A 15,636-nucleotide genomic window follows, 5' to 3' on the forward strand; every position below is an offset into this window, starting at 1 on the left:
GGGAAGGAGGTGATTACAACAATGGAGTGACACTGAAAGTAAGGCCTGAGCTTCCTGGATGCATGGATGAGGGCGAGGGCCAGTTTCTCCAGTTGACTATACCGAGTTTCTGCGTCGAGGAGCGACTTGCTCACATAGTAGACCGATAACTGCTTTGATTCTTCTTCCCGAACTAGCACTGCTGAGATGGTTGTCTTTGAGACCGCTAGGTAAGAGTAGAGCTTCTCCCCATCCACAAGTTTGGAAAGAAGCGGGGGTGTGGTCAAATACCTCTTTAGTTGTTGTAAGGCTTCTTCGTAGGAGGGGTTCCAATCGAACTTCTTGGACTTCTTAATGGCATGGAAGAATAGGTGGCACTTATCAGCTGATCTGGAGATGAAGCGGCTCAGGGTGGCCATTCGTCCTGTAAGGCGCTGGACATCTTTGATGCAAGTCGGGGATGGTATGTTGAGAATCGCTCTGATCTGGTCGGGGTTCGCTTCTATCCCTCTCTGAGTAACCATATAGCCCAAGAATTTACCTGATGAGACGCCGAATGAGCACTTGGTTGGATTCAGCTTCATGTTGTACTTCCGGAGGACGACGAATGCCTGGCTAAGGTGGTGTTGTTCGGCAATCAGGGACTTGACGAGCATGTCATCGATGTAAACCTCCATAGTGTCTCCTAAGTAGTTGGAGAACATCTTGTTGACTAGCTGTTGGTAGGTGGCCCTGGCGTTCTTCAGTCCGAATGGCATTACTTTGTAGCCGTAAGTTCCCCTCTCTGTGATAAAGGCTGTCTTCTCTTGGTCGTTCGGATGCATCAGGATCTGGTTATATCCTGAGAAGGCGTCCATGAAACTAAGGAGTTCGTGCCCTACGGTCGCATCTACCATCGTGTCGATATGTGGGAGTGGGAAAGGATCCTTGGAGTCGGCTTTGTTCAAGTCAGTGAAGTCGATGCAAACTCTCCATAGAGATGGCAATGGGCCCGACATTTTCGGGTATCCGGCCCGGCCCGGCCTAAAAGGGGCGGGCTTTACCCGAGGTTGGCGGGCTTAGGCTTGGGTCTGGGCTTGATTTTAAGGCCCGACCTCGGGTACGGGCCGGGCATGGGTATATCTTTAGGCCCGACCCGAAAATTTTAATATTAATTTTACTAATTTACCCTTATACTATATATTTAATTACAATATTATCCTATATATATCTATTTTTCCCAAACCCTGACCTCAATTTTTATCCCATATTGAAGGTTTAACATGTTAAAATTACATTTAAATGAGTTAGATGGGTTTGGTTCAACTTATAAAAGTGGATTTCACCATAACATATTATGCACAGCTGAAAAGTTAGTATAATCAAATATTATGGAGTTTTAATTGCTCAATTATTGCTTAAATTATTTGCGGAAATAGCTTCAATTAATATTTAAAAACTATTTCTAAAATTAAAAATAAAAAAAATTGAAATTTATTAATATTTAAAAATAAACATTACTAAAAAAGGCGGGCTTGGGCCGTGCCTATGGTTATAAAAAACCCGTCGGGTCGGGCTTGGGCTTTGCCTATCATACCCGTAGCGGGCTCGGGCCGAGCTTGGGCCTGTGTCATGAGGTCGGGCTTGGGCCTGGGCTAAGGGGTACCCGGCCCGGCCCTGCCCATTGCCATCACTAACTCTCCACTTCCCGTTCTTTTTCTTTACGACCACGACGTTTGCTAGCCATTCGGGGTAGTGGACCTCTCTGATCATGCCGTTGCTTATGAGCTTTTCAATCCCTTCATTGACGATCTGGTTTTGCTCAGGTGCGAATTTCCTCCTCTTCTGCTTCACTGGTGGGTGATCCGGATCTGCCCTAAGCTGGTGGACCATTGCGTCTGAACTGATTCCGATCATGTCGACGTGGGACCAGGCAAAGCAGTCTTCGTTCTGTTTGAGAAATTCTATTAACTTTTCTCTTGTCTCGAGTTCGAGGCGGGAACCTATATGTGTCTTTCTCTCTGGGTCATCCAGATGTATCTGCACTTTATCCAACTCCTCAATAGTTAGTTGGTCAGGCTCGGTCCGAGGGGTTGGATGAGACTCTAATTGCTATGAAGAGTTTCCTTTGCTCTTGAAGGCGTTCTTGTAGCAGTCTCTGGAAACTTTGGGGTCGCCCTTGATCTCTCGTACCCCCCACTTAGTTGGAAACCTGATCGTCTGGTGGAAGGTAGATGGGACTGCTCGCATGTCATGGATCCAGGGTCGACCCAAAATAACGTTGTAGGGAGATAGGCAGTCGATCACCAAGAAGACTGTAACGCCCCACTTGAGGTACATAGTTAAGTTATGGTATATTGCTTAAATGTTTATTGTTTTGTTTTTATTTGGGTCGATATATTGTTTATATTGGTTGGTTGGCCCTTAGTTGAATTTTTGTTAAAGTTATTTTGCGAAAAATGTAGAGAAAATCCCTTAAACTTTCATTAGGGTAAAATGGTCTTTTCACTCAAAATTAGTTGAACTTGTGGGGAGTGAAAAGAGATAGAATTTAATAGAGAATGCATTAAAAATGAGGGCATTATTGTAATTGACTAAGGGACATAGATGGAATTTCTAAGAAAGAGCAAGGGCAAAATGGGAAAGTGTGGTTATAAATTAAAGTGTTAAGGGTTTGAAACCCTCATTTTCGTTCATTCCACCCCCCACACTCCTCCTCCTTTTTTCTCTCAAGTTTTCATTCACTTTTCCAAGGAATTTGAGGGCTTTTGAGTAGATTTTCATAGGGTTTTGATTCAAGGCATCAAAAGGTAAGGAATCAAGCTCTTTATCTATGATTTATTTGTGTAAAGTTTGAGTTCTTATGAAGTTTATGCTTAGGGTTAAGAGAAGATTGGAATCCAACAAGAATAGAGAGCTTAGGAGAGACTACTCAAGCACAAGGTAAGTAAATTCCACTCAAAATCCAACTCAAGCTAAAATTTAAGAATTCAAGTGAGTTGAGATTTCTTCTAAATATGCATATGTTTTGATTATTGAGAAATTGAGATGAGATTGATGATGAATTATGCTTGTTGTTGGATATATTTGAATATGAGAAGTATATGTGATGATTTGATGATGGGTTGAAATTGGAAGAATTGGAGAAATTTTTGTGGAGTGTGTTTGCCATGTAGGTATGTGATGCTACAAGAGAGTTTTTCTCTCATTTTGGATGGTTTGAGAACTAAATAGAATGATAATTGAATTAGGGTTTGTTTATGCACAATTAATGTTTGATGAAATGCCTAAGTGAAAACATGTTACCAAACTGCCCTGTCACAGCCGTGACTTTCTGAGTGATTTTTGGGCATGTTACGGATTGAACTGGGTTTAGACCAAAACATAAAAGTTGTAGTCCTGTCTCTAAGCTTTAAGACGAGACCAAAACCGTAGCAATCCGAGGTGTATAACTCAAGTTATGCCTTCTTGAGTGTGACCTGCGCAGAATGACAGTTTTGATGCAATATTGCATTTGTGCATTTCAAAAGTGCATTAAGTAAGAAACTTTAAGCATGAACCATCCTTATGCATTAATTGTGCATTGAGAAGTAGTTTGAGAAAGAGTAGAGAACTTTGTGAATGGGCTACTCTAAAAGTAAAGAGAATGAGAAAATCTAAGAATGGGTTGGTGCTTTGTGAACTCCAACCGGAAGTCACGAAGAGTGGGTTGGTGCTTTGTGAACTCCAACCGGAAGTCACGAAGAGTGGGTTGGTGCTTTGTGAACTCCACCCGGCCGTGCCTCCGGTAAGATGAGGCCGTGACATTCCAGTGAGAAAGAATGAGAAAATATAAGAAAGAATAGAGGAAGAGAAAGAGTAGAAGTCACGAAGAGTGGGTGGGTGCTTTGTGATCTCCACTCAGCCGTGCCTCCGGTAAGATGAGGCCGTGACATACAACAGAAAGTTAATAGAAAAGAGCTATGTGAAAGAGAAACAGAAAGAGAAAATAAATGAGATGAGAAGAGTGTAAGGAAAGAATTAAGAGAAAGAGTTACGGGGATAGACGAGTAGAGGATTTACTTACTGAGCATTATTTTGTGCTCACCCCGTTGTTTTTCTTTGTGTTTGCAGGATCTAGGTGAGGACGCGGTCGGATGGGCATCGGCAAGCGAGGAGTAATAGCTACACTGTCCACTGTTTTTGATAACCTTTACTTATGATGCCTTACTTTGTATAAAGAATGATTAAATGTATTAAAAAAAAATTGTGGGCCCATTTACTTTTGCTAATATAAATATATTTACGTGATGTATTTCTATACGTATCCTAGTATGAAGCAGTTATTACAAAGACGGTCTGTTTGTTTATTTTGCCAGCGTAGATGGGGAGGACGACCTCTCTGACAGAGTATTTCTGCTCCGAGCTGAACCTAACCAGCAGTGTCAGTCGCCTGTTGATGTTTGCTTCTTCTAGTCCCATTGCCTTGACTGCTTCAAGGAACAGGATGTTTGCTGACGAACCCCTATCTACGAACACCCTTTTCACTAGGATGTTGGCAATCTGCAGGGAGACGACTAAAGCATCGTGATGAGGAGTAGCCAGTGTGACCGGTTCGTCATCTTCAAACTGAATTACCTGATGAGAGTGTGACCGCAGGACTGGATGGATGGACTGGACTTCATGGTGGTGGTTGGCTCTAGCATACCGCTTGGCCGATGAGTAACTTACCCCGCTGATCTCTGATCCTCCGGAGATGAGCGAGCAGAAACATTTTCGTGTGGGTTTCCACGGAGGGGGTGACGGTTCTTTGGAGCTTTTCTGGCTAATGATGTTCTTCCCCTTGTTAGTAAATAGATCATGGAGATGTCGCCTTTTCAGAAGTACGGCAACCTCAAGTCGTAAGGCAATACAGTCTGCGGTGTTGTGCCTATGGTCGTTGTGGAACTCCCACCACTTGGTTGTGTCTCTCCTTACTTCGGGATGGAGCTTGCCAAGCCACTTGACGGTGGATCCCAATCCTTTCATTATTGCTACGACCTGGGTTGGTTTGACGTTGAGGTTGTACTCCGGTATTTTGTGTCGGTTCGATCTGAACTGCCTGTTATCATTTCTCGAGGGTTGGCGATCATAAGGCTTCCTGACTTTGCCTATATTGCGTGTTGGAGGTTGGTAACGGTGCTCTACCGGTCCAGGCTCTGGCTTCCTGTCGCTCTACCTTGATTCATATTTGGAGTGAATCGTTCGGTTTATCTCATCCTCCTCCTCCTACCTTATTTGGATCACTGCCCGGGCCAGGGCGTCTTCCATTGTTGTGCATCCCAGCTTTGTAAGTTCTTTGTATAGCTATCCATCCAGGAGGAGACCCTTCTTGAAGGCATCTATGGCTGTCTCAGGGTTGCATGCTGGGATGGAAATCTTCTCTTTGTTAAACCTGCTGACATATTCTATCAATGGCTCACCCCTTCTCTGGTATACTCTGTACAAGTCGACTGACAGCTTCTCGAGTTTCTTGCTGCTGGCGAACTATTCCACAAACGTGTTAGTGAGTTGAGCGAACGAATCGATGGATCCATTCGGGAGGTTCGAACCGAAACTTTTGCACATGCATGCTTCCCTAAGTGGTCGGGGTATCGAGATGGTGAACATCCGCTGCTTGTACGAGGCTATGTGATCGTCCGGATTGGTTGTGCCATCGTACATTTTTATGTTGGGGATAGTGAGCTTCTGAGGCAAGTCGGCTAGGGCGATCTCGTCCACGAAGGGTGAATCCACGTAATGTTAGTAAACGGTCCCGTATACACAGCAGAAACAAAAATATAATATAACAGGATCGTTTACATGAGCCAAGATCAAGGGTATGATTTTAACAATTTATATTAAATAAAATCTGCATAAATATTCAACATGAGTTAAGAGAAACATGAGCCAAGATCAAGGGTATGATTTTAACAATTTATATTAAATAAAATCTGCATAAATATTCAACATGAGTTAAGAGAAACAAACGCACGTTGAAGGCTCCTCCAAATTTGTCGTCGAACGTTTTGCTACCGATCAAAGTGTAGGATCGAACCTGCGTAGTCCACACGAAGACAATCTCAAAAGAACCAAAGAGGGATTTGCTAGATCCTCTTTGGCTTCAAGATTAAGAAGAAAACAAAAATCAATTGAATTGATTTTTAGGCTCTTGGTGTTACTGCCGTGGGAGAGGCAAAATTTGGGCTGCTGTGTTTTTGTTTTTCAAAAAAGAAAAAACCCTTAATTAAAAAATCACACACTTTTCCTTTTATATTTAAAAACAATTTGCCCTAATCCCATACGGAATAGGCTTGGGCTCCAACCCAAACGCCCCATGTTGCCAAACACTCCCAATTTGATTTATTTTAATTTCCATCATTATCTCAATTAAAATCAATTAATATATATATTTAAATATATATTAACATTTAACAATAATGATAATATATTTAAATATGTGCGAACACACATTTAAACGTAATTTCACTTATTTAATTTTTCTAACAAATTAAATAAAGGCTACGACCTCAGCAAATTTAATTGCACTGTGAAATTACCAAAATACCCTTTCGCCTTAAAAGACGAAAACGCCCTTCTTTCTTCTTGCATCTTAAATTGTCTTCTATGTGTGTGACCCTTAGGCTCCTCATCATATCGGCAGTGTATAGTATTGCGATTAACACCAATTAATCGTCTCACTAATACACAGACCAAGATTGGCCCCTAGCAAGGCATCATGGCCACCCGATAGATTCGGATTCAGCAAAGTAGCTACCTGTCAACGATATGGTTACCGTGCAATTCGATCCTTTCATCATACGTTATCTCGACGAGACGAAGGCATAGAAATAGTGTCAACCTTCGGTTACTCTCGATATTATTTATTCAGTTTCTGGACCAATGACCCGTATTATAAACTGGATAGAGCAACAACTCAATCCCACTGTGGCCACAGTTTTAGTGTCATTGCCATATACTGAATTGCGCCGTGAGATAACTTTCTCCCGTACCCGGGAGTGATGAATCCTCTGTCAATCCACCATAGTCTTGATACACTCCTTGATGCAGCCAATCACCACCGTATTGACAGCTCTGAAAAGAACTGCGTTAGGCTAGTGTCAAACTACACCAATCGGTGCACAAGGCGCTCCGGTGATCTCAAGTCTAAGGATCACATGCACCACCATTCGTTAGAGGATTTGTTCCATAGACACTGGGGTTACCATCCATATGGAATCCTCTGGTGGGTCAGTCCAGTGAACTTGCTGTGGTGTAATCGCCTACAACAAGCACCCATGTGTTGCACCAGGTTGTCACCAAACAACCTTGACAAGTGAGATCAGTCACTGCCTTTCGACAGGGTCGTTCAACACTATGATAGCCTTACCGTATTATCTGTGCCCTTACTTCAGAATAATACTGGGGCTACGGACGTTTCTAGAATGGCCACCACATGTGCTCATAGGGTTCTCACTATCAAGATTTGAAACACTTGATACCCTCGTCACGGCTCTACCATTCTAAGGACATATATCAATACATATTGCAATAATAATGATTTACGCGATATATAATAAAATGCCTTTTATTGATTAATGAACATTATTACAAAGAGTCAATTCTACAATAATTGATTGGCTCTAGGGCATCTACTCTAACATGTAACAATGGGGCCTGCTCTTCTTGGTTGGGACCGGCATTCCTGGAATGCGTCGCATCATTGCTTCCACATCGGCCAATCTCTTGGCTAGTACCTGTTCCATAGGAAAAGGGAACGCCACTAGGTCATCCCGCATGACCGGATCGACCTTTGCATTTATCTTTGGTATATTCCGTTGGGTCATCCCTCTTGGGGTAGTCTGACGAGTCCCTTCGTGCATTCCTTGGTAGCATAGATTTTCAGTCATTCCTTCTGGTTTGATGACTCCCATGGTAACTGTTCTGGTGTTTCGCCCTACATGAATGGTCAGGGGAGTCCTCTGATAGTCATTTGGTTGGTCAGGATGGATGGGCTCGGGTGCTGTTAGTTTAGTTTGGCCGTTCATCCCACGAGGATGAGCCGAGCCGAGTGGAGTATGTGTTGGGATGGTTAGATTAAGCTGGTCTTGTTGATGAGGGCTCTCTGCCACTGGATCGTCTTGGTCTTGATGTTAGGATGAATCTGCTAATTGGTGTTCTACAGGCATATCTTTATCTCCATGAATTAGGACAGAATCGTCGACCGCAGACGGGTTTAAGGGATACGGCCTTTTGCCAGAGGTTGAGGGTTGGGGCTCCGGCATAAGGAAAGGTTGCATGGGCGGAACAGGGGTGTGGAACCGATTGAGGGGTGCTTGGCCAGGAAGGAACTTTAGGTCATAGAATTGACTCACCTGCTCCTTGAGGGATTGGTTTTCTGACCTGACGGACGTGTTTTCCATCTGGATTACATGGTTCTCAGCTTCCAATGCAGCCACCTTGTCCAAGTTCTGTTGCATGAGAGCGGTTAGAGTTTCCAGTTTGGCCTCGAGGCCGAGATTAGCGTTATCGGAGTTGTCAACCATGGAATGTTCCTCCACGTAGCAAGGTTCATCGAGCCGAATGATTGCTAGAGGCCCCACGGTGGGCGCCAAACTGTAGACGTAAAAATCTACTTGTACAGAAGGGGGGTTTGATCCCGTGAGGTTGAGGCCACTAGCGATCTGCTGCACCTGCACACGTAGAGAAACAAGCGCGTGAAGTGAACGGGAAACACCGGGGTGGTGTTTGCCGTAGGCACTCCGACGCTCAAGTCAGCAAGGCTGAAAGAGGTTAGTATAGTGAGGGCTAGGGATTAGAGAGGTTACCGGAAGTCTAGTCAAAGACTGTGACTACGGCGGTGATGTAAAGCTCTCAAGTAGGAGCTTCGGGTGTGAAGGTGTAATGTAATGTGTTTTGTGAGAGGGTTGGCCTCTACTTATATAGTGACTGTCTAGTCTCCCAATCCTGGTAGAAGTAGGAGTCCTAGTATGACTCTGATGCAAACCCTAGACGAATTAGGGCCGTGGTAAGCTGTCTTACCAGTGTCCGAATAGGAAGGTGATTCTGATTAGGAGAGTAACTTTGAGCAGGAAAGTGATCAGGAATAGGAAGGTGACCTTGAATGGGAGATTGATCAGGTGTAGGAAAGTATTCTGACGGGGCCGTGGGCTCTGGATTCGCCCATGGACCTAGGAAATGGACTGGGATTAGGAGGCTCGTGCCCACGTGGTTTGGACCGGCTATATCTTGTACCGTATGGGCCTAATCCGGTTGGGTCATATCGGGATTGGTCCTAGCTTCTTCTTCAGTGTCGGGCCCGTTTTCCTATTTGGGCCAAGGACGATTTTTGGCCCTAACAGAGTTCTCACTGTATGTTGACTCGAATTGTTTTGTGCTGGGGATTGTTTATTTTGGTGCATGAATATACTAACCTGGCTCTGTGGTTGCACCGAGGCAGTCCTTAGTTCCTATAGTGTATTGTAATAAGAGTTCCCTTAAGATTTTTGTTGTTCATTGATTTTAGGTATTAGCAATTTGAAGCTTGGATGATACTCCTTTGAGTAATAGATATGAAATATTTATATAGCATTAAGAGCAAGGACTTCTTTGTGTTGCTAGTTTTGATTTTTGGCACATTATTACTAATAAGCATTTATAGCTAAATAATTTATTACCTATAATTTACTTCATTTTTTCCTTGTTAAATCATCATTTGCTTCATTTAGAAAGTTCTAAAAAAATCAATACCCCCTTTAGAACCTAAGCATTAATGCAAGCCGCCGATTTCCAAGTTGCCTCAAAATCTGGCAGATCTTTCCATTGGATCAGGACCTTTTAAGATCCATCAAGTAGAGTGCGAACTGCTAAAGCTGCTACTGGTTGGACAAGCAGTTCCAAATCTTCAGTGAGAAAATGAGGTAGAGGCTGAATTGGAACTGAAGTATGAATGCTGGGCTTGAGTTGTGAAACATGAAACACTGGATGCATCTGAGTATTAGGGGATAAATCCAACTTATAGGCCATTTCTCCCATTCGTTCCAACACTATAAAAGGCCCATAAAACCTAAGGCTTAATTTCTCTTTGATTTTCCTAGCCAATGACTTGAACTTGTAGGGCTGAAGTTTCAAATACACCTTATCTCCAAGCAGAAAAATGACTTTGCGTTGATGAAGATCAGCTTGTTCTTTCATGTGACCTTGGGCAATGTTGAGGTTATGCTCGAGTTCTTGTAAAATAACATTCCTTTCAAGAAGCTGCTGATTGACATCTTCAACAGCCAAAAAACCTTCAATGCACTTCAAAAGGATAGGAGGGTCTCGGCCATATAAGGATTTGAATGAGGTCATTTTGGTGGAACTGTGGTATGTGGTGTTAAACCAAAATTGAGCCCAAGCCAACCACTTAGGCCACTGCCAAGGCTAATTGCTGCCAGAACATCTCAAGTACCTTTCAAGACACTGATTTACCACGTCAGTTTGCCCATCAATTTGAGGGTGATAGGCAGAACTAAACTTAAGGGAAATGCCAACAGCCTTAAATAGCTCATGCCAAAAGTGACTCATAAAAACCCAATCCCTGTCTGAAACAATTGATTTTGGAAAACTACGAAGTGTCACAACTTCCTTAACAAAGACTGCAACCACTTCTTTGGCGGTATAAAGATGTGACAAAAGAATAAAGTGGCTGAATTTGGTAAGTTCCTCTTCTTCCACCTCTTGGCCTGACTCTTCATCGGTGTCATCGTCTTCAGCTACATTCATTAGCGAGCTTGGTATCTTGTGATGTCTTGCATCTCTTCCTATACCAACAGGGTGTTCTCTCCACTCTTTTCAGTCGTTGGAAGTTGCTCCACCGCAACCTCTTTTTCTCTGTTTTTGGAAGATCCACAGACGGCTACTATTTCGGGAGTGGCTGGATTTTTTTTGACGGTTGGAGAAAAGAGAAGAAATTTCAGTAGCACAGGGAAGGGAATCGAGAAACAAAGGCCGATGTCAAGCAAAGGTGTTTGGCAAAAAGGGAATTCGGGAGTTGTTCATTAGCTAGGCTTCATAGCCAAATATTTCAAATTTTAAAAATCAATTTTTGTTTATTGTACTTCAACCCCTAAACTTCTAATTCTATAACGTTTAAAACCTTTTTGCTGTTTTAATTGAACTTAAGTATGCCATGTCATAAATTCCAAATAAAAAAAAAATAATGTCATGTCCATTTTCTCAATTGCAAACTTGAAATGGCACGGTGGTTAAATTTCCTCTCTGAATTCTCGAAACTTTTGTAGGTTTAGGTCTTTTTGTACCCATAACAATGATGTAGAGGGTGTGAGGATAATTTATCAAATGATTCCGGTATTAAAATGGTGATGCCTGATGGAGTAGAGGAGAAAAAGAGTGACTATTTTGGTTCAGACAACACACCCACCTCTGTTTCTTCGAGGGTAATTTGTTTTTGTCTTCATTTTTATGTTGGTTTAGTTTTTTTTCTTAATGATGACTTCAATTGTAAGTTGTGAAGACATTGTTTGGTTAGCATTTGGAGAAATGTGTAGCTGTTTTATTGGTGTTATGGAAGTAGTTTGTAACTGATAAGAAAAGTTTAGAATTATGGAAGTTGGATTGTTCTAAAAATGATATATTCCTATTATTTAAAAGTGAATTGTATTAATGGCGAGTGAGCATTCCAAATTAGAGGTCTATGTACAATGAATTAGTAGTTTTTGAAGTGTGGAGTTTCAATTCTCCATTAAAGTCTTCACATTGATATTGAAAAATTGGGTTATAAATCGGGTATTCAGTACTCGAACCGATAATTCATATACCAGTAAAATCGGGTATCCGTGAAACTGGTTCAGTTATCGGGTACCCTTAGAGCATGACCCAAATATTCAAGTCAGGTTGGGAAAAGTCAAAACCAGTTCGGGAACCAAGTTTTAACCGGTTTTGAACACCCATAATTTTTTTATGTTTTGCAACCACTGTAAACCAATGCACCAAACTTGTATCATCAGAATCTTGTCAGAAAATAAAAAGTTAGCATCAAAAGTGATTCCATTTTAGTAAATAGCCCTCAATTTTTTTTTAGTGGTAACGAAAGTTATTTCATTAAAAAAAAAAAAAAACTAAATGAGATTATATATATATTGTTGTTGTTGTTGCAACAGAACTACCTTGGGGGCCTTAGGTTGGGCTGATGATCTGCCATTGCTTCTCTCACATCACCAAGTAATAAGAAATGTTAAACATTTGAGTGTGTAATGAAAATTGAAAATAGAAGAATTCTTCTCACAATAATTTCATATAACACTCAAATTTAACCCCGATATCTTACAAGATCTCTAACTTTGCGAATTCAACAACTTTAATATTTTAGAAAGCTTCAACTCTGAGTACTCCATATTTAAAATAAAAAAATAAATAAATATGTTTCTTCTTCACATAAGCTAGATATTCCCATATTATGATATTTCAAAATTCAAGTTGTTGAAGCCAAATTTTGCACCAAACACCGATTACTGTTTGCCCTTCGGAACACAGTGAGTTCACACTTCTTCCTTCGGATATGTTGTGTTCTTCGTCTTTGACTTGATCGTTTGCTACAAAACCGTTTCCATCCTGCAAAGAACTACAAAGGCACATTTGGGGTCGCAGGTAGAAACAAAGGCGGAGGCTAATTCTAGCGACATCAGTTGTGTTCAGTGCGAGACTTCTATAGTGATTATTATATGACCATTCCATGTTGTTTAACCCCCTTCATATGTGAAATAAATTAGGGTTTAGAGAATATCTTTCCTTGTCACATTAAGACTCTAGGTTGTAGAAGGATTGTAGAGTTTTAGGGAATACATGACATTTTTCCCTTTTTGGACTGTATCTAGTCCTTATTCTTCCATATTTTAACTCACTTTCCTTTTTCCCATAGATTCTCTTAATTAGAATTCTATTTCCTATTTTGGTGGAATACTGTTTAGATAGCTTTCTCAGTGGGCAAGCATATCAATTAGAATTTATTTTGCCTTTAGGAAATTTAGATGCTATAGAGGCCCCCTGGTTTGTAGAGTCACAGTGCTGTCTCTATAAATCATTATACAGCTCATGCTTTAGAGTCTTAGAGGTTCCAGGTACTACAACATTACTGCTTTTCTACTCCAAGGTTGGTTCGTGTCACGTCTTTTGAGCGGTTGAGTTTTGAATTTCAAAATTGCAATTTGTGACGATATGGCTCTACACACATGGGTGACGGTATGGCGAGTAGGCAAATGGGAACGCTTTATATGTCGGTACTTGTCATGTTTGTCGTGTTATAACTATCGTCGGTTGTGTGGGATTTGTGGTCGCGACACTGGCAGTTGTGGCACACATTTTGATCCTTGATCAAGTTATTTATCTAACAGTTGAGATTTGACGTTGACACTACCTATATAAGTTTGTCTTGTTTTATTTGCAGTTTTGCAATTTTTGTTGATTTCTTTAGCCTTTTAAATTCCATTGGTGATGATTTCGACTCCTAGCGAATATCAACTTTTGATCAAAGCAGTTTGTCTGTCGACATTTTCAGGTTAGTTTTTTGCCTTTCTTCTTTTCTTTTCTATCGTGATTCTATGCTTTGTCCTTTGAAATACATAGCCCTCTATAGAATTGCATGCTTCTAGGGTTTTTTGATTTATTTAATGTGGTTGATCTTGATCAGACACTAAGTAGTGATTGTGTGGGTTATATGTGCTTGCTTTTGATTAGTGTGGATAATGATGCTTGCATGGAAACCCTTAAACTTATATGTTCAAGCATCATAAAGACACAATCAAAAGTTGTGAAAAGGATCAGTCTTACACTTTGATGTCAAAATGACCCTCATCAAGTTTTTGAAAGACTAAATCAATGTTTTTGCTTGGACACACGAGGACAGCTTGAGATAGATCTAGCTTATGTTGCCATCGACTATCAATTGATCTCAACATCAAGCCTGTGAAGCAAAAGCACAGAGCCTTCAACGAGGAAAAGTACAAGCCATAGAGTAAGAGACCAACAAATTTTGAAAGTCGTATTAGCATGAGAAGTAAAGTACCTAAAATGGTAGCCAATGTAGCTTTTCAAGAGAACCAATGTGCAAGTGGAGGATATGCGTGGATTTCATAACCTCACAAAGTTTGCTTGAAAGACAACTTTCTCTATTGTGCATCGACCAACTTGGACACAACCATAGGAGATGAACTATTTAAGCTTCATGGACATCTTCTTAATTGGGTAAAACTAGATCAAGATACATTTGGATGACCAAGAAAGTGCAACGTTTATAAAAGCAAGGCTTATACTGCTACAAAGTCATGCCCTTTGGAAAAAATATGCTGGAGAGATACACCAAAAACTAGTAAACAATTTTTTCAAGAAACTACTCAGAAGTAGAATGAAAGTTTACATTGACAACAGCTCACTAAGTCTTTGTATGCCAGAGACCATGAGCCATCTCTAGGAGACATTCATGGTCCTACACACCCACCAAATGAAGTTAAATCCTAGAAGTGCGACTTTGGAGTCTCATCAAGGAAATTCCTTAGTTTTGTAATGAATAGAGGGGCATTATGCCAACCTTATAAATTTCCAGCCATCCATGAAATGAAATTGTCCTGTAACATTAAAGAAATTAGAGCCTAGCTGGACGAGTAGCAACACTGAAAAATTTGTCTCAAGGGCAATCGACAAACGTCATGTTTATTCCAAGCTCTGAAGAAGGGAAAGGGAATGGAATGGACCGTTAACTGTGAAGCTGCTTTTCAAAGCCTGAAAGAGTATTTGATAGAACCACCACTGCTGTCAAGAATTCTCTCTTTATTTTGTTGTTTCACTAACCGCTGTAAGTTCTATGCTAATTAGAGAAGACCTTTGAGTCTAATATCTTGTTTACTATATTAGTAAGGCGTTGGTAAACGCGAAGAAAAAATACCCAAAGTTAGAGAAGTTGGCTTTAGCGCTGATAGTAGTTGCTCGAAAGTTGAGGCCCTACTTTCAAGCCTACATAGTGGCCGTCCTAACAACTATCCTCCGTGACAAATACTCTAGAGGCCAAAAGTATTCGAGAGACTTATAAGATGGTCCATGGAACTTAGTGAGTTTGATATTCTCTACAAATCTAAAACAACCATGAAAGCTTAAGCAGTTGTTGACTTCGTGGCCGAATTCACCAACTTTGAAATGGGTAGAGGATATACCAGAGAAAAAACAACAGAAATCGAGACAAGTAAACAACAATAAGGAAACAATAACTATGGCGCAAAAGCTTAGTCAGCAACGATAGAACCCATTAACATAGTCTTGATAAGAAAAAACAGAGTCATCCACTCTGGATTATACATGTAAATGGTTCTACAATAGTGCACAACTGTGATGCAAAATCATCCTAACAAGCCTTGAGGGTTTGCCTTTGTGTAAGCTTTGAAGTTCAATTTCAAGGTCTCCAACAACAAAGTCGACTACGAAGCCCTCATAGCTGGCGTTGAAAAATTGCTCTAGAACTCAAAATAAAGAGGCTACTAATCAAGAGCAACTCACAACTGATAGTCAACCAAGTCAATGTAGAATACCAAGCAAAAGAAGACAACATGATCGCATACTTGACTCTTTCAAAAAGCTATTGAGAAAATTTTGAAGAAGTCACTCTTGAGCAAGTGCTAAAAACCTTGAACTCCA

The 15,636-nt window shown here is 41.0% G+C and overlaps 1 protein-coding gene across 1 annotated transcript; it reads right to left on the reverse strand.

Annotated features, from left to right (window-relative positions):
- Positions 1 to 4,266: 4,266 nt before the first annotated feature.
- Positions 4,267 to 4,965, reverse strand: LOC116117433. The gene has a single exon (XM_031403759.1). It carries the CDS (start codon positions 4,963 to 4,965, stop codon positions 4,267 to 4,269), a length of 699 nt encoding a protein of 232 aa, XP_031259619.1.
- Positions 4,966 to 15,636: the final 10,671 nt, after the last annotated feature.

The sequence above is a fragment of the Pistacia vera genome, unplaced genomic scaffold (genome assembly GCF_008641045.1).
Source record: "Pistacia vera cultivar Batoury unplaced genomic scaffold, PisVer_v2 Contig10, whole genome shotgun sequence".
Taxonomy (NCBI): Eukaryota; Viridiplantae; Streptophyta; class Magnoliopsida; order Sapindales; family Anacardiaceae; genus Pistacia; species Pistacia vera.